General features: G+C 47.5%; 1 protein-coding gene across 1 annotated transcript in view; it reads right to left on the bottom strand.

Moving 5' to 3' along the window:
- The window catches only part of CTIF (cap binding complex dependent translation initiation factor), a 147,916-nt gene that overhangs the window by 62,495 nt on the left and 60,318 nt on the right, over positions 1 to 25,103 (bottom strand). The window contains exon 8 of the mRNA XM_041423585.1: positions 5,371 to 5,447. Within this exon, the coding sequence (XP_041279519.1) occupies positions 5,371 to 5,447 (77 nt within the window). The remainder of the gene's footprint in view (positions 1 to 5,370; positions 5,448 to 25,103) is intronic.

Genomic DNA, 25,103 nt, shown 5'->3' with positions numbered 1-25,103 from the left:
CCCTCCTGCTTCAGGAAGAGGAAACCGTCCCTGACAGCCACCCGGGGCTCTCCAGGGAAGGAGGATATTTCTGCCTCCCTCAGCTCTGAATCTAATTAAGTCCAGAAAACACATACACACAGAAAAAAATAATCCAGACTGTTTTTTCCTGATCATTTAAGTGCAAAGCCAAGTTAATGCAAGGAAGTAAATCAAGTCAGACAATGCTAGAGAAAACTTGGGGACATTTCTGTAATCCTGTTCTTGAAATCTTTAAGTATTTGGGGCATGCTAAAAGGACATGTGCAGCCTTCTGCTGCAGCTCCCCACAGAGGGGCTTTATGTAGGATGAACTTCCCAAGTGCAGAAACACCCCTCTTAAAACCTCATCCAACAGGAGAAGGAGGAGATGACACAAAGCTCAGTCACAGCTAAAGGTGATGGTCCTTCACCTGAAGCTGGTTGTGATCCCCAACAATCCTGGCAGGGAGAGGCAGGGCAGCCCCTCATGGCTTTGGTCACCTCAAAGCCTGAAGACACACCAGCTGCACCGAAGAAGCACAAGAGATTCCCACTTTTTCTACAGAAAAAAAAGGAATTCAGGGGCCTTTTGCGAAGAGGGTATTGATTAACTCTTGGGCTTTTACTCCATCCTCTCCAGGACATGGGGTTGTTCTCTCTGCCATCCTTTCCTGTTTTTGCCCCCAGACAAGGACAACCAAAAGACCCATGAGGTAACAGCCAGCATCTGTGCACACCCAAGCATTTGCTTTTGCTAAGCTACCCAGCCTGATCTGTCTTTTGAATACAACAAGATTTTGGATCAATTTGATTTCAAGGGTGCAAACTTTTTAAGACTTCCCCAAAAACCCTTTCCTGATCATCAGGAAAACTGCCTCCTTCCTCAACTGACACAGAACTATTTCAGTACTGTTAATCAGAAGACCAAGAAGTAGGTACAACACCACCTGTCCTACTGCAATTCCATATATTTCAAATCCATCTATTTCCTGTAAAGCCTATTTGAACATGCAATGTTTTTTATCATTCCTACAAGGCTGGGGCAAGCCACTGTGCGTGTATTTCCATGCATTTCCAGGCCAAAGAATTTGGCCAGATGGATTCTCCATCCCAAACACATCACACTAGGAGGCCATGGGCATTGAAGGAACCTTAGGCAACACAAAGTCAGCTTGTAATGCTTAAAAAACAGGGGATTTGGGAACTTTTTGAAGAACAAGGGGCCAAACTCAGAGCTCACCTGTCCAAGGAAATCACATTCCACACAGCTTGTGCTGTGTTAGCAGAGAGGCACTGGGTTGAGAAAGGTTTGAGGAGGGGACTTGAGAAATGGGTCTGTTGTGCCCCACATTCCACAGTATCTTCTTGCAGGAGAGGTCATGCCACCACCTAGAAAAACTCCGTCCTTGCCTAGAGGTGGCTGCCCTTGGAAAGTCAAACTAAGCAGCCTTTGGACATGGCATGAAAACACCTGCCTGTGCTGCTCTCCTTCCACGATCCCAGCAAGCAGTGATGCCCTCCACCACCCTCATCAGGAGGTGGCAGTCACACCTCCTGACTCTAAGCCACAGAGAGGACACTGGCTGCAGGATTTCTGCCAGGAGAGGTGGGGAGTGATACCTCTACAGCTCTGATCATAAGCTCTTTGCAGGAAGGATCTCACCCCCTCCTGCAGGCTTTTACAGCACCAAATGTGCAACCAAACCCACCAGCATATGTGGCTCTGATGTTGACTGCTGTGACAGAAAAATGTGCCCAGTTTTTTTAATGACATCCAATTCACTCTTCATGCCTATCTTATGCAACAAATGAAGCATGCAACCATGGAAAATCATAGGATCCCAGAATGATCTGGCTTCAAAGGATCCTTGAAGACCATTCAGCTCCAGAAACAGGGACATCTTCCACTAGGCCAGGTTCCTCAGAGCCTCATCCAATCTGGCCTTGAAGACTCTGAAGGATAAGGCACCCACAAAAATGGAAGAAAATTACTGGGGAACACAAAAATATGCAAGGAGAGAGCTGTGGGTCACTCCCTGGGGGTAGCTTCTCCTGAAGGGAGAGAAAGGTGTGTGGCAGAGACCTCAGAGTAGGTGAGCTGTGCTCCTCCACAGCACAGGGCCAGCATTTCCCGAGGAAAGGTGACGGGAAGGAAGCAGGGACAGGCACTATTTATAGCAGGGCCGGACATCAGCGTTGTGCTGCACGTGAAACAAAAGGTGCTTCACTAGCCCAACACTGTCCCCACCTGCATGTCACTATCAGTGAGGCCAGAGAAGCCCACATACACTCCAGGAGGGAATCAGTGCCATTTATTAGACCAGCTGAGAAAAAAAAGAGGCAGATTTCTGTGTACCAATCTTCTTTACTGGCTGTTTTTGGTAATACCTGTGTTGTATAAAGCTCCAACCAACCCAAAGGTCACCTCCAACCAGGCAAGGCCAGCTGGACCTGTGGATTGAGCAGAGGTCAAACTGGGGGCTGACACTTCCACCCAAGCTGGATGGCCACTTGTGAGGGTGACACCTGCTCCTGGCAGGAGGATGCCCAGCATGGTCACCAGGATTGCCTTGGATGAGGCAAGTGCTGGGCAGGAAGAACCCATAAACCCCATGCACGCATCACCTGTGGGGCCCAGGGTGCTGCTTCAGGATCCACCAGCTTCAGGAGAAGAAGAAAAGCTGTCCCATAAAAACCAGACCCAGGTGTGCCCAGGACTTTGGGGCCACACCTGCTTCCAAACAACTTAGTGGGACAACCTCTTCTCCTCTTGCAAATCCATTGCATGCCAGCCCTACTTCCATCTTTGGCTGCTACCAATTCCCTTCTAGGAAACCAGACCTTTCTCCCTTGGGTCCAGGACCCAGAGCTGCTTCCCAGCCCCTTCCCAACCCATGCATCACCAAATGGCCCTGCTAGACTTCTTCTCAGCCTCACTGCCTCTGATGTCTCATCCACACTCCTGCAATTTTGACTCTCTCCATATCCAGGCGATGTTTTAAACAAAAATCCCATTACTCCCGACTCTTTTGCCTAACATAAAACCTCACCCTAGGAATTTTTATATCACCTGTGTGGCTCCACCAGCTCTGGAATGGAGCTTTTCTGCCCCAGACTGATGCCTGGGACATTAAGATAATAGCACTGCAATAAAATGTAAACAGCTTTGTGGTCTGTGTTCTGATACAATCTGGTTTTTTTTCCTATTCCCTTTCCCCCCCTCCCCATTCCTGCCCTTTTCTTCCCCTACTTCTGTCATGCTTTCCACATAAAGTAAACATTCTGAGAGCTAACTCACTGCTAGAAATCAATTTTAAGGAGAAAATGCTCTCTTGGAGCAACTCAAGTGACACTAAAAGGACTAAACCTCCCCTCCTAGTCCCAAATGCATCACAGAGCCAAGGAGACACTGAAAACCTCCAGCAGCAAAACAAGTGGCATGGGGAGGGAAAGGTGAAGGAAGGGGATGGGAACCATGCCTTTTCCTTTTAAATAATTACTTAAAAAACTGCTTTTTCACTCCAGCTCCCTGTACTCAGGCCTCTCAGCTTTTTGAAATTGAAATAAATGTGGTTTTCTGGCTAGGATTTGATAGCAATGTGGAGGACTTGGGCAAAAGTGCATACCCTCTGCTCTTTCCATTTTATTTCATTTGTGACTGCTTAGGGCTGAAATGACCCCGCAACTCCTCCAGAATGATGCCAGATCAATTGGATTTTAAGGCTTTTTTCTCTTCCCCTAGGACATTATCCCAGTGCTATTGACCAGGGCTGTATCTCACCCTGTGATCTTCCAACCCCAGCCCAAGGCAGTTTCTTTTGCTGTCTCTCCTTGCCATCTGCGCAGGAGGCAGGGATGCCCTGGAGGACTGAATGCTTCTGTCTGCTGATGGCTTATCTGAAGGGACCAGAAAGAAAAAAGTAACAGACATGCACATCTGTGGTGTTCCCTCCCATCCTTTCAACTGGCAAGATTTTTGGATGGGAGAGAAGAACCAACAAACAGCTCCATGGTTCACCACAGCCTTGGGCATGGGGCTCCAGGCAGAAGACTTCTTGTCCCTGAGGGTCTCCTCTCCCAAAGCATCAAGCACTCTGTATGGCAAAAGAAGGCCAGAGATGGGAACAGGACTCCCTAAACTCCACTGTGGTTCCTGAGAGGAGCCCAGCCCAGTGCTCCAGTTAAGCCCACCTAGCTCAGTCCTGCAACACAGCAGACTTGGTTGTAGCCATGTTTTGGAGATCACAGGGCTGCAACCCAGCTGAAATGAGACCTTTTCCCACCCACCTCAAATAACAAGACTAGACTGGCTTTCTGAATTGTGTACAGCTAAAAAGTAGGGAGTCCCCAAAAGGAGAGGAAACAGAGTTTACTGCTGACAAACCATCCTCCCCACAGAAGAATGTTTCTAGGTTGCCTGAGAAGACTGTTTTTAGCTCTTTTTTTGGTCCCTCAGTGAAGTTTAGGAAAACCAAACCACACAGAGTTAACTATATTCCTAGCTTTTCATGAGACAAGAAGTGATGCTGAGATTTGTGAACACACTCCAAGATGTCTGCAGGACTTCACCAAAAATGCCCTCTGTGACAGGTCAGGCACAGACTACAGTTTATTCCAGGAGAAAGCACTGGACACTTTTTTTCATGTTCAATCATCTTTCAAAGTCGTGGTTTTAGAACTGCTTTATTGCCCTGGGTGTGTTGTCTCAACTGCACCAGAACAAGTCAGCAGAAATAAAGCCACATGTACAACTAATTCCCTTATTCCTCACTTCTTTTCACATTTAACCATAGTCACGATTCCCATCAAGGACTTTAGATGCCCTCATATAATTGAATATACATTTTACACAATTAAATATCCAATTGACTCGATTAAATTAACTCAATGGATTGAAATCACCAATGCCACAGGAATTCAGCTGCCTGCACAGCACATCCCCTCCTTCCCACAGACACCCGAGGCTGGCTGTGACCCCCTCTGAACCAAACCATACCCAGGTTTTGCTGAGTTTCCAGGCAGCCCTGAAACTCAGCAAATATTGATTTTTAGTAGAAAAAGAGGAAGCAAATCCCAAGGACTCGAGCTTTTACAGACAATAGATTGCCAGCTGTCTCTTTGAGTACAAGTGGGGGGATCTGGCTATGCAGGAATACATTCAAGGGGAAGAGAAGGTCCTTAACGCACTCCTGGATCAATGCAGAACACACACCAAAATATTTTCAGGATGTTACTGCTGACATAAGAGTTTATGCATTAACACTGCTGAACAGCAGCACTGTCCAAAGACTCACCACGAGGTGGCTGAGGAAGGTGTGCAACAAAGAAAAGATTTAAAAAAACCCCAAACACTGAAGAGGCTTCACCTACCTCCGGTCGTTTCTCCTCCTTCTGAACAGTTTTTTGGTGTGTGCGATTTCAGCTTCATGAGGCAACGGATGGTAACCCTGTAAAACAGAGGGAAAAGCAGCCATCAGCTCCAGGAGGCATCAGCATGGAAGGGGTGAGAGTGAGACAGAGCTGGATACCCAGCACATTAGCATGGTAAAAGAAACAGCTTCCCAAACATCCTTACAACATCCCAGACCCCAAAAAAGCAGGTCTGAAAATCCACACATGTGTTGTATCTCTCAGGGCCGTTGCAAGGAGCAGGGAATGAAGTTATCTGCAATTTCTGTATAGAAAAAAACACACAGGGCAAATGACTGGATCACATATGTATAAATCCCATACACACGACGCACAAGGAATTCATCCACTTCACACATGACACACTAAGCCAGCCAATTTCCCTGAAGTGCTTCCTTTGTGTATTTATCCAAATGCCAGCTGAAAAAATGTCTGTAAAGGAAGATGCTCAGCATAATTTTGAGGATGCCTGGGGAAACCAGTAGGAGCCACAGCTGGTAGGTCTGCTGGGCTGTGCCCTCACCCCAGCAGGAAGGGAACAACCACATCAGAAGCACCTCACTGAGCCAGCCCACCATGAATGAGTCAGGCTATGCCACCCCTGCAGCAGGGACAGGTGGGATCCACCTTACAGCAAAAAACTGAGGTGACAAGGATTTGCCCAAGCCCAAGATGAAGGAGGGCAGATTTAAATGAGATACTAGGCAGAAATGTTTTACTAGTAATTAGGAAGGAAGTCGTTAATGTGAGGGTGCTGAGGCCCTGGCACAGGGTGCTCAGAGCAGCTGTGGGTGCCACTGGATCCCTGGCATTGCCCAAGGCCAGGCTGGACAGGGCTTGGAGCAGCCTGGGACAGTGGGAGGTGTCCCTGCCACGGCAGGGGGGTTGGAACGAGGTGACCTTAAAGTCCCTTCCAACCCAAACCAATCTAGGATTCTATGATTCCAAGACAAGGCAGGGGCAGAGCTGTGTGTTACTCCAGCTGCTGCCTTTCCAGTGCCCTCTTTCCACTGAAGGTGCCGACTCTGACGTGGTCTGTTCATCTGATAAAGGGGCTGCTGTATTTACTATCCTACTATGGGCATGATGAGGCTTTGTTAATGCTCACACAGAACTCTGAGGTTCCTGGATGAAAGGCCCTACGTAAGTGCAAAGTATTATTTATTTTCCAGGGACCACAGAGCTGTCATAACTATAATGAATTTTATTTATGCAGTATTGTCCTTCCCTAGCTGGCAATAAAAGCCCTGTAAAAGTTGCTCTTTTATTTCCATCACCATCTATCTCAGCCTGGAACTCCAGCCACTGCTGGGAATCACCACGTGTGAGGGGCCATGAGGGAGCAGCCTGGGCAAGGGCAAGGGCTGGGTGGGGATGTGCTTCATCTAGCAGCAGCTTTGTGACATTGGCATGACAACATAACACACTGACTTCAGAAAAAAGTCCTTCTCTCTTTGTGTGAAGAGCCTTTGGAAATGGCAGTTGATTTCAGTAGCAGTTACTGAGATAATAGTATTTTGAGTTTCTCCAGGGGAAGATGTAATGGAGGAGAAAGGTTCCTGGGGATGATGAATTTAGGCCAGAGAAGGCATCACCAAATTGAGGAGAGACAGGGTTTATTGTGACCATCCATCCTAAGCAGTGCAAAAAGCCTGGAGGGGCTGCTGCTTCAGGAGCCCTACATCTCCCACAGCAGCTGGAGCCTTCCCATTCAGAGAGCTTCACTCCTCCATGCCTCAAGCCATAGGGAACTCACTGAGCCAAAGTATAAAGCCATTAGAAAAGGTCTAAAGGAGAGCTACAACGGTGGTGAGGGGTCTGGAGGGGCCACATGAGAAAGTGTCTGAGAGCACTGTGCTTGTTCAGCTTCAAGAAGAGGAGACTGAGGCCAGACCTCACTGGGGTCTGCAGCTCCTCCCAAGGGACAGCTCTGATCTCTAGCACCTCTGACAGGGACAGGACCCACGAAGCAGCTGGAGCTGTACCAGGGAGGTTTAGGTTGGACATCAGGGAAAGGTTCTTCCCCAGAGGGTGCTGGCACTGCCCAGGCTCCCCAGGGAATGGGCACAGCCCCGAGGCTGCCAGAGCTCCAGGAGCCTTTGGACACCCTGCCAGGGATGCTCAGGGTGGGGTTGTTGGGGGGCTGTGCAGGACAGGAGTTGGACTGAGTGATCCTGGTGGGTGGCTTCCAACTTCCTAGAATTCCATGATTCTGCAATAGCTTAGAATCACCGAATCCCAGAGCACTTCAGGTTGGAAAGAACCTTAAAGATCATCCAGTTCCAACCCACCTGCTGCTGGCAGGGACCTCCCACCAGACCAGGGTGCTCATACTGAAACTGCTTCACTGCTGAGGGCTATGGTTTGAGTGCTCCTCATCATTCACTTTCCCAACCATTTATTTTCACTGAAGGCATAGGAGGAGCTTGCTATCTCTGAGATCTCTGTTCCTTTCAAAAAAATTACTTGAAATCGGCCAACAGATACCAAAGTGAATGAGGAAAGAAGGGGAAGGAGGAGACACACACAGTCCAACCCCATCAGTACAGCTAGTTTAGGAAATGAGGCTAAAAATAGTATAATAATTAGAGAGGCTGTTTCTAAATGTTGTACTAGCACAGCAGGCTAATGCTTGGGGTGTTTTCAAGAATTTAAGCTGCATTGCAGACACATGTGCAAATACAATTACCTTAGAAAAATGAAACTATCTCCTCTCCACACAAGGACCAATTTCCTCTAGTGAAGACCTCATTAAAGCCTCAGGAGCTGCCTTTCTGCTCATTCCAGCTAGAAACCATAGAGACAGTGGTGCATTCCTGCATGTCCTCCTTGCAGAGAAACCCTGTGCTTCCACAGACCTCTACCCACCAGCAGCTGACGCCAATGGGATAAGACATGAATTAATGACATGGGAATAAGTTCCTAATCCAAGGAGTACTCCTGGACACTGCCTGTGCTCGAATAGAGGAGAACTTTGTGTCCTCATTTACGAAAATCAAACATCTCCTTTCTCCAGCTGAGCAATTCCCTTCCTCAGTCCTCATCGTGAGACAATGTTTTGGAAAAAAACAGTCACTGATCCCTACTCTTGTCTATTTTGGTGCCTAAACAAAGCTAAATTTGGAAGGGAGAAAAGTCGACTTTTTTTTTTTTTCTTTTTTTTTTTTTTTTGGTAGTGAGCTGATGCAAAAGGAAATATCAGCAAATTGCAAGTAGGGCGGAGTGGCTGGAGAAGACCAAAGGTGATGGGTGGGTGGGGATAGAATCCCAAGGGCATGGTGAGAGCTTTGATAACACAGCCCTTGTCTGGAGGCTGCTGCCAACCATGGGTTATGCAGGACAGGTGTGGAAATGCCTTCAGCAGAGCCAGCTCACTGAGGACAACGTGAATCTGAAATGCAACTCTTCCATCTTTCAGCAGACACATGCCTTCTGAAGTCAAAATCCCTGAACAGAGCCAAAGGAAAGACAGAAGACCACCCTCTGCTCTGCAGTGGGTCTGCAAGAGGGATTGGCTTTTCTCCTGCTTTGGCCAGAAACACTATCACACTCAGATGCCCATGGTTTTCACAGGCAGGTTTTCAGCTTCTCAGTGGGCAGCAAAATCACATTTAGTCTCTTTTCCACAGGGGTTTTATCTTGATATTTAGTCACAGGTGTCTGGAGAAGGTAACAAACCAGTATTTCAGTGCTGCTGATTCTGAAATCAACGGGTGTGGGAAAAGCAAAGCACAAGGAGCCCATGGTCACAGAAAGAATTGCTAATAGGGCTAATTTTCAGTTTTGGAGCTAAACACTTTGTGGTTTGCATGGTGGGAAGCTTGGAGCAGAACCTGAGACGCCCATGGGACTTCTAATGCACATATGTTCCAATTTAAATCATAAACATACATGCTCTAACAAGAAGGGCCAAAAGCTCTGGAAAAGAAGGGTTGTTCAGGAATGGTCTGCCCTCTGGGCCAGTCCCCAAGAGATCAGCTGTGTTGTGACGTGCATTCACGTTTTTAGATTTTTTTGAGGAAAACAACTCTTGGAGAAGGCGATGTCTGGCAAGCTCAGGTGACTGTGGTATGGCCAGCTAGGGAAATCAGTCATCTACTGGAATTGCTGCAAACAGAGGTCACAGGCAGAAAGTTTGAAGGCCATGTGCTCTCTTTTTGAGCTTTACCTTTCTAATGAAGGTGTCTGTCCAACCTTCATCTCTGTCCATCTGCCTGTGGGAATACAAAAAGCTGCTCCCCAGGTACATTTACATCAAAGCTCAATGAAAGGACAAATAAAAAGCTTTCAAGACCTCACTGGCATTCTGCAGCAACCCAAGAGCCTCCACTTCTTTCCCCACTGATACCTGCTCCTCCCCAGCAACATCCCTCTGCTGATCCCACCCCACACTCCAGCCCAGTAACCTGTGGATACTGGCTTGGGAGGGACACGAGGAAGAGAGGCAGGAACAGAGGAGGGAAATGGTTGGGTTCAGTGCTACCCTCCTACAAGAAAGACTTTGCTATGATTTTTCTTATGCCTCCTTTGCAGCAGGATCATCTGAAGAAGCTGGAGGAGAGCACCAGCTTTGCCTTTTTTACTGGGGATGGTAAATTAGTAGAATCTTAGAATTATGTGGGTTGAAAGGGACCTTAAAGACCATCTAGTTCCACCTCTCTGTGAGGAATGGGGCAGCCACAGCTTCTGTGTGCCAGGGCCTGCCCTGCCTGCCAGCCAGCAATTCCTGCCCAAGATCCCAAAATCTGTGCCTGCCCTGTGGCAGTGGCAGCCATTGCCTGTGTGCTGTCCCTGCAGGCCTTGTCCCCAGTCCCTGTGCAGCTCTCCTGGAGCCCCTGGAGGCCCTGGCAGGGGCTCTGAGGTGTCCCTGGAGCCTTCTCTTGTGCAGGGGAACAGCCCCAGCTGGGCCAGGCTGGCTCCAGAGCAGAGGGGCTCCAGCCCTGGCAGCATCTCCGTGCCTCCTCTGCACTGGCTGCAGCAGCTCCACGTCCTTGTGCTGCTGGAGCCAGGGCTGGGGCAGCTCTGCAGGTGGGCTCTCACCTGAGCCCAGGGCACAGGGGCAGAATCCCCCCTGCCCTGCTGCCCACGCTGGGGATCAGCCCAGGGCAGGGGGGTTCAGGCTGGGGCAGCTCCAGCCCCCCTTCCACAAACAAGGGACAATTTGATTGCAGGAATGAGGCCAAGCTTTTTCCTGCCACTGATTCTTCTGTGACCACCCTGAGGCAGCAAATCACAGCATCTCCTCTGGCATCTGAAATCAAAAGCCTCACAGAAGAGACAGCCCTATCTGGGACCAACCTGCACCCTCCCTCCTCCTCTTCTCCTCCACTGCTGCACTCCCAAGTGAAGCTGTTTGTTGCCTGAGGTAGCCGAACTCATGGGTGTTTCACAAAGACTCGAGGGGCTTCTAGGGGTTTGGGATCATTGCTTAATCCGTGTGGTTTTACAGCCTGACTTTCAGATGTGAAACCTCAACCCACAAAGCAACTGCTTTCACTCACAACAACTTATTCCACCTCTTTCACAGATGTTCCCCATGCAGCAGAAACAAGCCCTGCTGTGATTGCCAAGCAGGTGAAGACACCTGAATAGGAAATAGCAACACTGAAACCCTGAGAGTGAACAGAAGGCTGAGAAAAGCACTAGACTGATGGAAAAAAACAACACTCAGGTGATGAGAGAAGGAAATGATCTAGCCACAGTGCAGGATCAGTCCCACTGGAGCTTTATCTCAAGAGCCTTTTGTGCCCTCAAGAAACATCCGCCCTTGCTTATCTTAAACAAATGGTTGCAGAAGGCCTGAACTGAACAAACAGGTTATTAGGCCTGAGGTAGGAGCTGGGAGTTTCACTCAGTTTTATTGCACACAAAGTTCAGGGTGGGATTTATTTTCTGGGGGAGTGGGAAGGGTGAGGTGGGGCTGGAATCACTGAGGACACCCATCTGCCTGCGCAAAGGGAACAACAGAAATTCTGAGGCTGGAGGGAACATAAAAAGATAAATACATTGTGGTTCCAGAAATGATCAGCAGAAACCCACCCCGTGAATTGCAACATCCTGCAACAATGCTTTCATCTGCCTACAGGATGGATTGTCCACGGCAGGGAACTCCAGGACAGCACAGATCTGCAGATATATTTCACTTTTATTGTACCAGTCCCACAATCATGGTGCCTATGGGGTTGAATGTGCCAATATATTCAGTACAACCATCCCAGTCAGCCCCTTGCACGTGAAAAACATGGCAAAAGTGCCACTGGCAACATCCCCATCACCTCTGTCCACCCAAGGCTGGCATTTCTGCTGGAGGTGATTCCAATGGAAGGCGTCCCAGCCCATGGCAGGGGTTGGAATGAGGTGAGCTTCATGGTCCCTTCCAATCCAAATCCTTCTGTGATTCCATGACTCAGTGATACATGAGTATCTGTAAGTCCTGTGGGTATTTCCAGCAGAGCTCTCTCCTCAGAGGCCACGTTCCTCCTCCTCTTCCAGGAATTCCCATGGCTCTGGTCTGTCACCCACAAGAGGATTTTTTTACATCTTAGAAGGAGAGAGCTAAGGCACAAACCAAAGCCTTGACCTGGTCTGGAGGCCATGGAAGGACACCAAACACTGCCAGGAAGCCACACAGAAATTATTTCCTCTCTGTTAAAATGCAAGTGATAAATCTGTTCCTTTAAATTGCAAGCTATTCATATTTTCCTGTAAGGTGCTTACAATAAGAGCTGCCTCTGAATAAGCAAGCAGTTGATGTTCAACATCTAAGGAATAGAAATTGCAACAATTTTGCAAAATACTCCCTACACAAGATAAAAGGCAGGTAAACTCTTGCAGAGCTTGATGGTTATGGCTCTACTACACTTCCTCACCCACAACATGTGAGTCTTGGCAACCTCCAAGGACACTTTCTTCAACCTCAGTGATTGGAGCCAGGGCTAAATTAAACTACAGAACTGACAAAGAAATTAATTTCCAGCCATCCAGGAGCCAGAAAAGGAGCAAAACTCTCTGAGTTTTGCTATCACTGATCTACAAAGCCCTGTCATGGAGAAGAGATACTCTGTGGGACCAGGATGTGCTGGCCTGATGAATCAGGGCATAATGCAACAAGCCCCAGAGAGGGTTCAGGAACACTTGGATAATGTTGTCAGGCACAGGGCAAGATTCTTAGACCTGTCCTGTGCAGGACAAGAGCTGGACTGCAATGATCCTTGTGGGTTCCCTCCAGCTCAGGTCATTCTGTGGTTCTGTGATTCGTAATTCCAAGAGAGATGTCCCAGTTTGCAGGATTTATTGGATCTTTGGGGTGTACATCATAAACCACAGATTGCCAGCAGAGGCTGAATGTGTAGCTGCAGTACACATGTCTCAGTGACGAGCACAGTGGAGGAGACTTTAGAAAAAAACAAAAACAAAAGGGTGGGATGGCTGTGACTGTGATCAGGACTGTCACAGCTAAACATCACTCCTTAGTTATTACTAAAACCACCTGCAGTATTCTCTGTAGGGCTCTGCCCTTCCCTGCTGGCCCAAGGACACAAACTCCTGGATTCCCATTTGCTGAGTGTGAATGCTCTGGAGTGCATTTCCCACAGAATAATGGGTGTTTTCGTGAACCACAGACTCTACACATGCAGCCCTAGACCCAAAGAGGTATCATTCAGACACTTCTTTTCCCATCACCTCTGCTTGGTGTTTGTTATTGGCTCCTGACAGAGAGCAAACACACAGCTAGATGCAAGACAGCATTGAAAATACTTGGTGACACAAAATACTTGGTGACACAAAATACTTGGTGGCAGCTAAGCTGTCCCACCTCATCCCTCTGCAGCTAGCTCTGGGATGGCACAAAACACACAGAGAAAGGCAGAACAACCCAGCATGAAACTCCCTGTGCGGGGTGAAGGATGCAAATGCAATTAAAGCATTAGAATAATTAGGCAAAGCATCCCAATTAAAGCATGGCCTGAACCTTCCTTGACGCCTTCTTCTGATTACTGACAGTGCATTTTCCGGGGTCTATTTATAACTCTTGGCCCCTGAGCTCCTGAATTATACATAATTCAGAGATAATAAAACTTTAAAAACCAGGACAAAGTCTCCTAGGAGGAACTGCCTCTGCAAACACACAAGTTCAGCCCAGGAGGAGAAGCCCGAGCAGGCCCAGCCACGGCACGGAGACGGGGACAGGCTGGAGACACTGCTGCTCTGAGACAGGGTGCTCCAGACACGCCGACACGGACACACGGTGCCATAGGAAGAGTATAAATAACAGACAAAAGAAATCCCCTTTTGTTACCAGAATCCGCAAATCCCAAATCAGTTACAAGCTGACTTAGGAAATGGAGCTTTTTCCCATGTTGTAGCAAAATGGGAGCAATACTTTGCGAGTGGAAGTAACTCTAATTGTTTTAACTGATGTTATTTTAGTGTTGTTTAGGTTTATTGTTTATTTGTATGTATTTCCTCTACCCTGGTCAGGCTTAAAAACAAACTGTACTGTCAGCAGTAAAGCATCCCATCCATAAATAAATACATTTATCCAGTAAGTATAGTTATAACCACACCATTGCTTGGAGTCCTTAAATGCAGATTATATAAAGAATCACTAAAATAAATCACACTGATGACCTGGGTTTGCTTTTCCCTGGAAAAAGGAGCCTTTTTCAGCTAATATTGGGAATAAATACTGCCCACATCACTTGCGACCAGGAGGCACCACACGTGGTGTTTGGTGGGTAGTCTCTCCAGGCAGCCCAAGCTCATCCTGAGGAATGGTTGCACTACTCTGAAAAGCTTTTCTTACATTTTCCTTGGCTTGCACCAGCTTGGGGGTGAGGGAGGAATGGCTTTGCTATTGGAATATTTATAATTTGAGCTATTTCAGCTATTTCTGGGACCTCACTCTTCTTTAAAACATACATTTCCTTTTAATCTGTCATGTCCCACAGTCTGGTTTTTCCCATCCCCTGTGCTCTTCAGAGCCCACCACCCCCATTTGTGCACCTCAGCATCCTGCTTGACCACGTCTCTCCAGCTGAGATGAAGTGAGGTGGGATGGCAGGAGGTCCCTCAACACCTCCCCAGTGTTCCATCCTCACAAGGAGGAGACCCACAGGCAGAACTGGGATAAATTCTTAAGGTGACCCATTAACACACCTGATAGGGCCTCAGGGAGTTTAGGAACCTCTAAGCTCAAAAATTTCTGTGCTATGCTCAATGTTGGTACAGCCTCCTCTGGCCAGGTATGCTTGAACCTCAGTTTTGCTCCCAGGTGATATGGGCCACATTCAAGAATATTTTCACTTCATTACTCTTCAAAAAAAGGTGCATTTTCCATGTCCATCTGTGCAATCCCCCAGAACCAGGAACCAGGCCTCTGCTCATCTTTTTTGTCAGACCAGAGCTTCAGCCTGAAGGAGCATCAAGATCCTGCAAGGTCCTGGGATTTGGGACAGTGCAACAGTTATGAAACACCTTATTTATAAAGTGACAACTTCACAGCCTTACACACAACAGGTGGTTTCTTTTTTCTTTTGCCATGGGCAGATCCAGAGGCAATAGGAGAACTTTCTCAGTGCTCAGTCCCTGGCACTTCCCACTGGACACCTTCCAAGTGCATGGAGTTTTTCAACACCATCAGATTGCAAGACTGCAAGCAATAGTTTATAATGCAACAAGCTATTTTTTTTTTTTTTTTAAAACATGATCCATATCCCTATAATCCATATGCTGCACTATCAAAGCAAATGGGAATTTTGGCATCAACTTGAATATGGTCACAGTAGTGTCAGCCCCTCTTGGCCCACCAGTGGACATTTCTCACAGACCTTCATGGCTAAAGCATGGTCCTTGCCTTTCCTTTGCCAAGTTCCTTGTGTTGTGCTGGAAACACTCTCACACAACAGATATTCCTGTCTGCAGTTGGCTGAAGACAGACCAATGTACTTTCCTCAGGATTATGCCACCAAGAGATGTCTTTTCTCCTCTCTGAAGTTGCTGCTTAGCCTAATTCAGCCCAGAGAAATCATGTGAGGATCCCACGTCTCTGTCACCCTTGCTTGGGAAATATCCCAATGTGCACATGCCAATTTAATCCTATAAAAGCACTACTATTCCCTTTGAAAAGTCCCAGTCCTTCATGGGAGTGTGGGCTGTGCAACACAAGGGTCTTGGGAAAGGAAAACTGGGCTCCTTGCCAGTTTACTGGCAGTTTGTACCTGGGGAGAAGAAACTGCTCCCTGAGCATCCATCTGATCCCTCCCAGGATTTTCCTGTTATGCACTGAGGATCTAGGATTCCTCCTGCTGTAATGGGCTTTAATGCAGGGAAAAGCTCAGAAAACATTGTGCACTTGCCACAGGGTATCAATAATATCACATCACCTATCAACTACACTGGTGGTTTTTCACTGACCTTCTGCAGATCTCTGTGAGACACAGACTACTTTGAACAGTAAAACAGAGATGAGCAAGAAAGGCATGCTTGTAGCTGCTTTACATCAGTGTCCAAATGTGACACTGAAAACAGATCTGGCATCTCCACCAAGAAAAGAATCCTCAAAAATTGTTTTCTACCCAAAATCGATAGAGGACAAGTAGCAGGATGGCCATATTGGTTCTCCTGAGTCCTGCAAAGTCCAAATCTCAAACATGACATCTCCAAAGACTGTGCATCATACACCAGCTCCCCTGCCAGAGAAAGCATAAGTTACAGCTGCTTTTGTGATGAGTATCAGCTGCTGGGTGAAGCCTCTTCAATTAATTTCATATTGGTCACAAGGATGCACCTTCAGGTGTTTTGCAAGATCCAAGTGGGGACAAAAAACATTAGATTGAGGTTGGATATTAGGGAAAATTTCTGCATGGAAAGGGTTGTCAAACATGGAAGAGGGTTGCCCAGGGCAGGCTTTTAAACATCCTTGGAGTGTGGATGTGGCACTGAGGGACAAGGGTCAGTGGTGGTCTTGGCAGTGCTGGGGGAATGGCTGATCTTACAAGTTGTTTCCAACCTAAACCATTCTATGATTACATAAAAATCAGCACCAAAACTCAAGAAGCCACACAACTCCTGGACACGTTTTCATATGTCAAGTGACCAACACCAAAGACATTGCTTACTGGGATGTCCTGGGTCATGTTGCCCCTTCTCACTACAGTTTTTTCATCTGCTTTCTAATCTCCTTGATGCCTTAGTAGCTGGTAGAATCACACCTGTGATGGGCTCAGCTCCAGAAGCTGGAAAGGGTCTCTGAGATAGTGGCCACCAAGACTGGAATGGGCAGTGAGCAGAACAGGGCATGACAGGAAAACTGCAGATGCACTTAGTGATTACAAAGCTGGAAGGAGACACCAAACCACTTGCCACCAGAGAGATGGCAATTTTGGGAACCAGCATAACCCCCATGTCCATTCAGCCAGCTCCATCCTCTGCCCAGGACTCCTGCCCACCTCCATCAGCAACACAGCCACAAGCATCCTACAGATTCTCTGCCTCCAAACTGGCTCTGAAATCACAGTGGGACTTTACAGGAGCCCTAGGATGCAAAATGAGTTCTCCCAAGCTACACTTCATGCTCACCTGAGGAGATCTCCTGTGACCTTAAATTAGGAAGAGAAGTATCTCACTGGAAGCAGTTTTATACATCCTGACTGGCATTCGGACATAGCTAAAGAAGGAAGCATTGAGGTGAGAGATTAGGAAGGATTTCTTTGTGAGGTGGTGAGGCCCTGGCACAGGGTGCCCACAGAACCTGTGGCTGCCCCATCCCTGGAAGTTCCAGGTCAGGTTGGACTGGGTTTGGATCATGCTGGGGAAGGTGTCCCTTCCCATGGCATGGGGTTGGAATGAGATGGTGTCTGAAGTCCCTTCCAACCCAAGCCTTCTATGATTCTGTGATGCTGCTCTTTGACCACTTCATTTACCTATGTACAAGATGCTAAAGGCACATGGGGCCCTCCCTCCTGCCTGCACCTCTGCTGGGATTGCAGACAACCCAGTGAGCCAGGACCTCTCAATCCTGCCCTTCCCAAAACCCAGTCATTAGACATCTGTGACTGTGCTTGGCAGGCTCAACCTTTCTCTCCTTATCACTGCCAGAAATTATTCATTTAACATCCCTGGCCTTCTGCCAGCAAAAGCACGGTGTGAGGAGCAGAACCATCTCCTCCGCTCCTCCTGTGAACCAAAGCAACATAAGTGAGGCTCTTACTCAAGCAAATTAAAAAAAAAAAAAAAATTCCCACCAGCTAAGAAAAGCTGGAGGTTAATATAAATTCCATGGGTTTGAGGGGGAAATGGAGCTGTGTTCAAAGACTCGATGGCTAACCATGCTTCCTCAGTCTGGCAACTGCCCGCTCCCCCGGCAGAGTTATTGAGGAAGTTAGATGAGTGCTGTATTTGTTCCAGCTGCAGATTTCCCTTAACCCCTGGTAGTGGTGTTTTCAAAAAACACAGGTCTTGTTTTCTTCATGGCACTTTTTCATTTTTGTGCATGCCACAGCTACAGTTATTAGCTTTAAGTGCTGTCATTTGTAGATTAGAACTGAAGGAAAAAAAATCCTGTTGCCATTCTAAGAAGTCCAGGCTGGATGAGCAAAACGAGGGATTAGAAGAAGGCTTTCAGGAATTAGCTTGGAACAGGAAAGAAGAAGATAAAGACATTATAAAAGCTTCTGCTAATACAGGAGTCTTTTTTGTTGTGTTAATGCAGCCACACAAATTCCTATGAAGATTTATTAGTCAGGTCATAGAATCTGCTCTCCTTCCTTCTTTGATGATAAAATCAAGAATATTTTCCTCCACTAACATGCTCCTTTCTCTCAACAGGGAGGAAATAAATTACATACTTTCCCAAGACTGTGCTTTTGATATACAGAAGGCTACAGGTGAGGCTGATGCCTTCAGACCAGAGAAACAGATGCTGAAATTCAGGTACCTGTTTAGAAGCTGCACTGTTTGGATGCTCCCTGCAAGGTGAGCACAGCCTCAAGTCTGTGGTACGCAACACTTGATGGAGCTGGGATACACAGCACTGTCCCCCTCGAGCATCCCAGACCTGCCAGCACCCGCTGTCCCATGGAACTTCAGTCCAGCAAAGCACTTACTTTATGCGATTCTGCTCCTAAGTCTACTATTTGCCTTGGCCTGCAGCCAGCCAAGCACTTAGGCACATGCTTAAACTTAAGCACAAGAGTAAACAGATTGAAGTCAGAGGGACTTAAAATTAAGCACATATTTCAAGGATTTGCTGGATAAGGGCCTTAACCCTGGTGTGCAGCATTTAACTGGGATGATTCCCAGCTGATTAGCTCCCCCTTTTCCTCGACCTCCCCTCCACTGGACCGGGAAACAAACGGTTTCTGTTTTGCCACTATGCTAAAGGCCTGGCTTAAAGAAACCTTGTCAAGCCTCCAGGCAAGCATGTCTTTCTTTAATTATACCTGCCTGTGAAATACCTTCCAGAAATCCCCACCCAAACAAAGCCTCAGGAAAGGAAATAACGGAAATTCTTGATGGTTTCCACGGGGGAAGCGATCCTAACCAGTGAGACGAGGCGCACGTAAGATGAGGCTGATGACTGTTCCTACTGTACACAGCTCCCAGCACAGGGAGACTCCTTAAAGCTCCAGCAGAAACTCCCAACTACCTCAGCCCTCACCTCCCAGGGCAGGATGCTCCCTGAACCTGTCCCCTGGACGTGTCTTTCTGCACGTGTTAAGATCTGAAAAGCTGTTTGGTGACCAGACATGGGAAGAAGAGGGATGTGGAAACACAAAATCCATGAAACCACCCCAGCAAACTGCAGCACCCAATGGGGAATCTTTCAAGATGCCAAATAGCTTCCAAGGGGCTGGAAGACACTTTGCAGGATGGGGGTATGGTTTGCCATTCTACGCCCTTTCACATGGGCTTTTAAACTTCGTTTTGATTGCATCCACCCATGGTAGGATGTTATTGGCTGTGGGTAGGTAGGCAGGTCTGGCATGGTGAAACCCCTCTTGGCAAATAGGCAGCCACACCAAATAGTTGTCACAGGCAAGTTGTCAACAGAACAGAAAAGCAAAATATTAGAAACCTGGACAGAGAAGATGGAGATTTTCTGTGGATTTCTTCAGAAACAGGACTGCTCTCATCAAGGAGCACCAGCTTGCCAGGACTTGAGAGTGGACTAAGGCACCATCACCAAGTCCCACTCTCATCCCTTGCCTGTCCCCCTATAATCCACTTCTAACCATGCTCTGCTGCATTATTCTCTGCTCCTGAACAGTCAGTCATTCCCAACAGGACTTTAACTTCTGATTTACCTCTGCTAAACACAGCAAAAGCACCAAATAACCAAGTGCCTTCGGATAAGCAAGATGCCTGTAAAAGATGCCTGGATTCCTCCATCCAAACTGCAAATCACTCTAGGCGACTACTAAATCATTCATTTTCATATGCAGAAAGACTTCTGTGCTGTCCAAACACCCTGTTTTTTAATACAACCTAATCTCAGGAAAACTACCTTAGATCTCCCAGAAAAGCACAGCCCCCAGTTGCTGCACTACAGCCTTGCCCTTCCTGAACCAACAATTCTCAGAATCTGAGGACTTGAAGAATAAATTCATGCTCTGCCTTGTATGCAAATCATGCCAGGAAAAGATGCAGCAAGTAGAAGCCAAACCAGGCAGTTTTCTTCTCCCTCAGACAGGAATGTCAGGATGATCAAGTAGTCCCACAACTCCACCTCTAACTCAGCAGGTTCTCAGCCTTAGGTACACTTGCCACCCTTGGAGCTACTTTAATTTTGTGGCCTTGCTGGCCATGGGCAGCTGGGCACTGGTTCTCTGGCATATAAGCAAAGGAGCTGTATCTTGGAACTCTGTCACACTTCACCTGCCCTCCACTGAGGTCAACAAAGCCAATATAATTATCACTTATACTTGGAAGCACCACCAAAATCCTGGAGCTAGACTCTGTGTGCAGAGATCAGAGAGCTGCTCCAGCACCAGGAGAAAAGGCTGAAAGAAGAACCTGCACCTTTCTTGATTTTTCCTTCAAACATGAGCATTAGTAAAAAAAGAAAAAGAGTTTAACAACCAAATCTGTTTGCCTAAGCACTTAAAAATGGAAGTACAAATGGTTTTCCTTTCAGCTAAAGGCAAGTGTGTAACCCATGTAGTCCAACACCGACACTGCAAGAGGGGTGGGCGTGAGGCCCTGAATTCCACCCTGGCCGTGCGTGTTCTCACCATTCCCACAGAATTCCAGGCAAGACATGGGACAACTCTCTCCCACCTCTGACAGGCTTTCATAACCATGTTTGGTCTGGCTTCAGCTCTTGGGGGACTTGCAGGAGAAGAGGAGTTTCCAGCCGCCCGCCCTGCCGAGGGGAAAGAGGAGCCGTCGCGGCGCTCCTCGGATCATGTCAGGTCGCACGTACGTTTGAAGTCGGCCACGGCGTTCTCAGCGGCCAGGAGCAATCTCGCGGCGCCTGCTTCCTCCGCCGCTCGCAGAGCTGATCCTCAGGAAAGCTCTGTAGTGCGAGGAAATCCTGGCCATCGCCAGCGCAGCGTTATCGACGCGGCGAGGAGATAATAACGGCAGGAACTGCCTTACGGCGAGATCGGCACCGCCATCCACGCGGCCGCGCGGTGCCAAGGGCCAGCGAGCCGGGATGTGGCCAGGAGAGGTCAGGCATGCTGCTAGATGGTTAATTGTGTCAAAAAAAAAAAAAAAAAAAAAAAAAAAGGTGGGTTCCTACAACTTGATGAGCATGATATGCTCTCCCTCTGGCAAATGCATCAGGTTTTCAGTGTATGATGTGGCTTCCTGCGTTGAACTTGACTTCTCTTAGAAGGCCACAGGTCCCACCTTCTCCTCTGGGAGGAGATACCATCTAGCCTGGCAGATACCACCTGGAAAGACAATCACTATTCATGGTGGCAGAACCTAGTATGGGCAGCAAGTTTTGTGACTGCTCTGGACTCATGAGAAATATCACAGAAACCCCAGCAGCCCTCTGAGCAGTGTACGGCCTCATTCCTGGAGAGATGCAGGTGGCCCTCGTGACAGACAGGACTGGTGGGCACATTGGTGTGGCCCCACAGCACCTCTTGAACACCTTTTACCCTAGGGATTGCTGGCTCAGACCTTCATGGTTTGTGATATATATCTGAGGAGTAAATAATTAAAAGTACTGGCTTGAAAAACCGAGTGCTGCCAGGTGGTGGTGAATCCCTGGAACAAGCATAACATGTCAAGCAGCTGGGCCTCCTTCAACCCCAACCTTGCTGGAGACTGCACACCTGCAGCAGCACACAGGCCTTGCACCTGCACTATGGGAGCAGCAGAAATTCCCCCTCTTAGACAAGCCAAAAAATGAAGGAAGTTCAGGGCTGGTGGGACATGAGGGTTCACCTTCCCTGGGTGTGGATTTGGCCACATGTTGAGCAAGTGGGGAAGATGCTGCAGTGGCATCGAAGGAGCACCTAGGCAGGGTAAGGGGACGGATTTCCCCCCACCATGAGAAACACCCATTGGTAACTTCTCCAGGCATAACAGTGCACCAGAAATAGATCTCCTCTGAGACTTCATTTTGTTTTCTCTTTCTTCTTTTTTTTTCCTTTTCGCAGGATTACTGAGTTCGCAGAGTCTCTCTTTAATGTCACATGTGTGGCTCAGGTCCCTCAGGCCCCAGCAGAAACAGCCTGGGATATTTGCACAGACCCCTCACAATGGAAGGAAGAGGGTGTAGGAGGGAGGATCAGGCTGCTGACCCCTTTATTGTTCTTGGGCCAGAAGAAAGCTTCCTCCTGGCTTAAGAACCACGGCGCTGAAAAAGTTTTCCAGCCAAAACGAGTCAGATGGAGTCACTGGGTGGTGGTTTTTATTATTTTTTTTTTTTCTTTCTCCTTCCCCTGCCTCCCCCTTCGGTCAAGCGACGGGGAGTCACAGGGTTGTGCTCCATTCACAAAATACCTGCTGCACATCACGTAGTCCTTCCCCCCGACGGTGGGGAAAAGTGCTGTAACCCAAGTAAACGAAAATAAACCTTTTTTTTTTTTTTTCCCTTGCAGATTTAAAAAAAAAAAAAAAAAGAAAGAAAAAAGGGAAGAAAGGACCCTGCTCCCAGACTGACGCCTCCAGCATGCGCCCGCCAGGGAAGGGGTAGGCGGAGGGGGGAAACAAGACGAAGATATGAAAGAAAACAAAAACAGCAAATTCTGCTCTGAAAGGATTAAATGGAGGTTTTCCAAAAAAACACCCCGCCATTATATAACGAGGCTTAGCTCGGAGTCACCGGGGTCACACGATGCAGCAGACTGGAAAAACCAAAGCGCAGTGTAGCCTTTTAATTGTTAAGCCAACCATAAAAAAAAAATAAAACAGAAAACCGATATTGTGATCGCACAACACGAAGTGGCCACTCACATATTGATGGTCAGGGTACTTTTTTAGCCCCTTTTCTCTTTCTGGCTGAAATACCATTTCAGTGTGAGCCTGACTCCGTGCCTTTGTGCTTATCGGGGTGGTGACCTGTTGTGCCGGGACGCTGCTGGCTCAGGGAGCGCAGGGACTGCACCGCCTCCCGAAGCACTGAGGCACACGGGGCTGGATTTGCTCTGACAGCAAAACAAAGCACCACTGGAAACTTATCACAGCAATCCAGGTATCAAATAACACCACTGAGCTTCCAGATCAAGATCTGCATGCAAGGAGATGATCTTTTAGCAGCATGTTGGTTGCACCTAGGAGACCAGCCACCATCCACAGCCACCTGCCTAGTCCCCACACCCTCCATAACCTTCAGCCTGAGTTGGTTGTTACAACCACAGGCAATCCTGAAGCTTCTTCATCCCTGATGTCTCCCAGCACTGTCTATACCAGAGACAGACTCATGCAATTATAGAACCATTTAGGTTGGAAAAGACCTCTCTAAAGTCATCAGGCCCAACCATTCCGCCAGCACTGTTCAGCCCACCACTAACCCAAGTCCCCAAATGCCACATACACATGGCTTTTAAGTCCCTCCAGGGATAGGGACTCCACCACTGCACTGGTCAAGTCATTTCCATGTTTAACAGCCCTTTGCATTAAGAAATTTTTCCCTAATATCCAACTAAACCTCCCTTGGTGCAACTTGAGGCTGTTTCCTTGTTCTATTGCTCGTTACAGAGAGAGAACAGACTGACTCTCCCCTGCAACACCCTCCTGCCAAGCAGCTGTAAGATCCTGGATGCAGGGCTGAACAAACTCCATGGGCAAGAGGGATGGAAGCAACCCAAATAAGAAGAAAACTTTGGAAAACCAAACTTTCACTAACCACAGGCCCAATGGCTGGAGCAGAGCAGCCACTGTTGTCTTTCTGTGGTGTTCCCAGGGTGTCCAGCAGCAGCAGTGGGTTGGTGCCATCAGGCTGGAAAGCTGGAGATCATCCTGAACTCACGTTTTCCTTTGAATTACAATGACAAATCTGTGTTTCACACTTGAATCTTAAAAACTGTCTTTGGTCTGGATTATTGTTGTGGAACAATCATGGAACAAGAAGACAGGGTGTCTCATCTCTCCTACTGCTCCTCCAAACCATGTACATGTTACTACTGACCCCAAATATTCTCATCCTCATCTAGAAAATGTGCAGCAACCTAAACTTAAGGAATATGTATTTTTATATTTTATTTGTGCACAGCACCAAGAGGAAGGCTGGCCAGCTGAAGGCACACACACAGCCCACCAGCTTTAGGAAATGTCATTGCTCACAGATGCATGATGGAGCAAATATCAGCAGTCCCTTCCCCAGAACTAACCAGCAGAAGCAATCCATATCTTCTGTGATACCTGCCTATTTTGTTCAGCCAAAGGGTCTTATTTTTCCCAGCCAAAGGAAACAAACAGCTCCTGTAACCTCACATATTTTCTTTCCGTTTGGACAGGGCACCTCAGAAGAATATACAATGAGAAACGAAATAATGAAGTGGGTCACAAAAGCAGGAAGAAATGAAGCTTTATCATTCTCCAGTGGTTTCTCTGCTCATACATTACAAGAATTATTAAAAAAAAAAAAGAATGAAAAAGAAAGCAAGCTAACAATGAGGAGTTTCTCCAAAACAGGAGGAACAGGAGAAGGAAAAAGAGGAATAGCCCTGGGAGACATGGACACAGGGGCAGTGTCATGTGGCCAAAGGTGTGGAGACCACATTCTGCTTGCTAGTCCTTTTAACCCAAATGCAATCAATCAAGCCCACCATCCAGCAAAGGCATTTTGGGGAGGCCTCAGAGTTTTCTTTCACTGACCATGCCAGCATGTATACATTTGAGCCATTTCCAGAGCCAGCAGGGAAGTTATTGGAGTATCCCTGGAAGTGTCCCAAGGCCAAGCTGGATGGGTCTCTAAGCAAACTGGTCTAGCGGAAGTTTTCCCTGCCCATGGAATTGGAACAATACAGTCTTTAAGGTCCCTTCCAACCCGAACCATTTCATGATCTTGAAAAAAACCAACCACCAAAAGTACTTTTAAAATCATAAAATGAGGGACAATACAAATGTAGGACTAAAAGGACCTCTGGGTTACAGAGCTTGGTCTGCTACCACAGTGAGGACACCATTTAATCCTTTCATAAACAGTCTTTATTTTCCCCGTGGAAGAGACATCCAGGCGTCGTGTGCAGCAATAAATTTCCCACTAAAATGACAATCTTTGACCAAACCAC

Source organism: Onychostruthus taczanowskii, unplaced genomic scaffold, assembly GCF_017590055.1.
Source record: "Onychostruthus taczanowskii isolate IOZ18803 unplaced genomic scaffold, ASM1759005v1 scaffold79, whole genome shotgun sequence".
Taxonomy (NCBI): Eukaryota; Metazoa; Chordata; class Aves; order Passeriformes; family Passeridae; genus Onychostruthus; species Onychostruthus taczanowskii.
The sequence above is the reverse complement of the archived record's forward strand: the minus strand, read 5'-3'. Positions and strand labels throughout refer to the sequence as shown.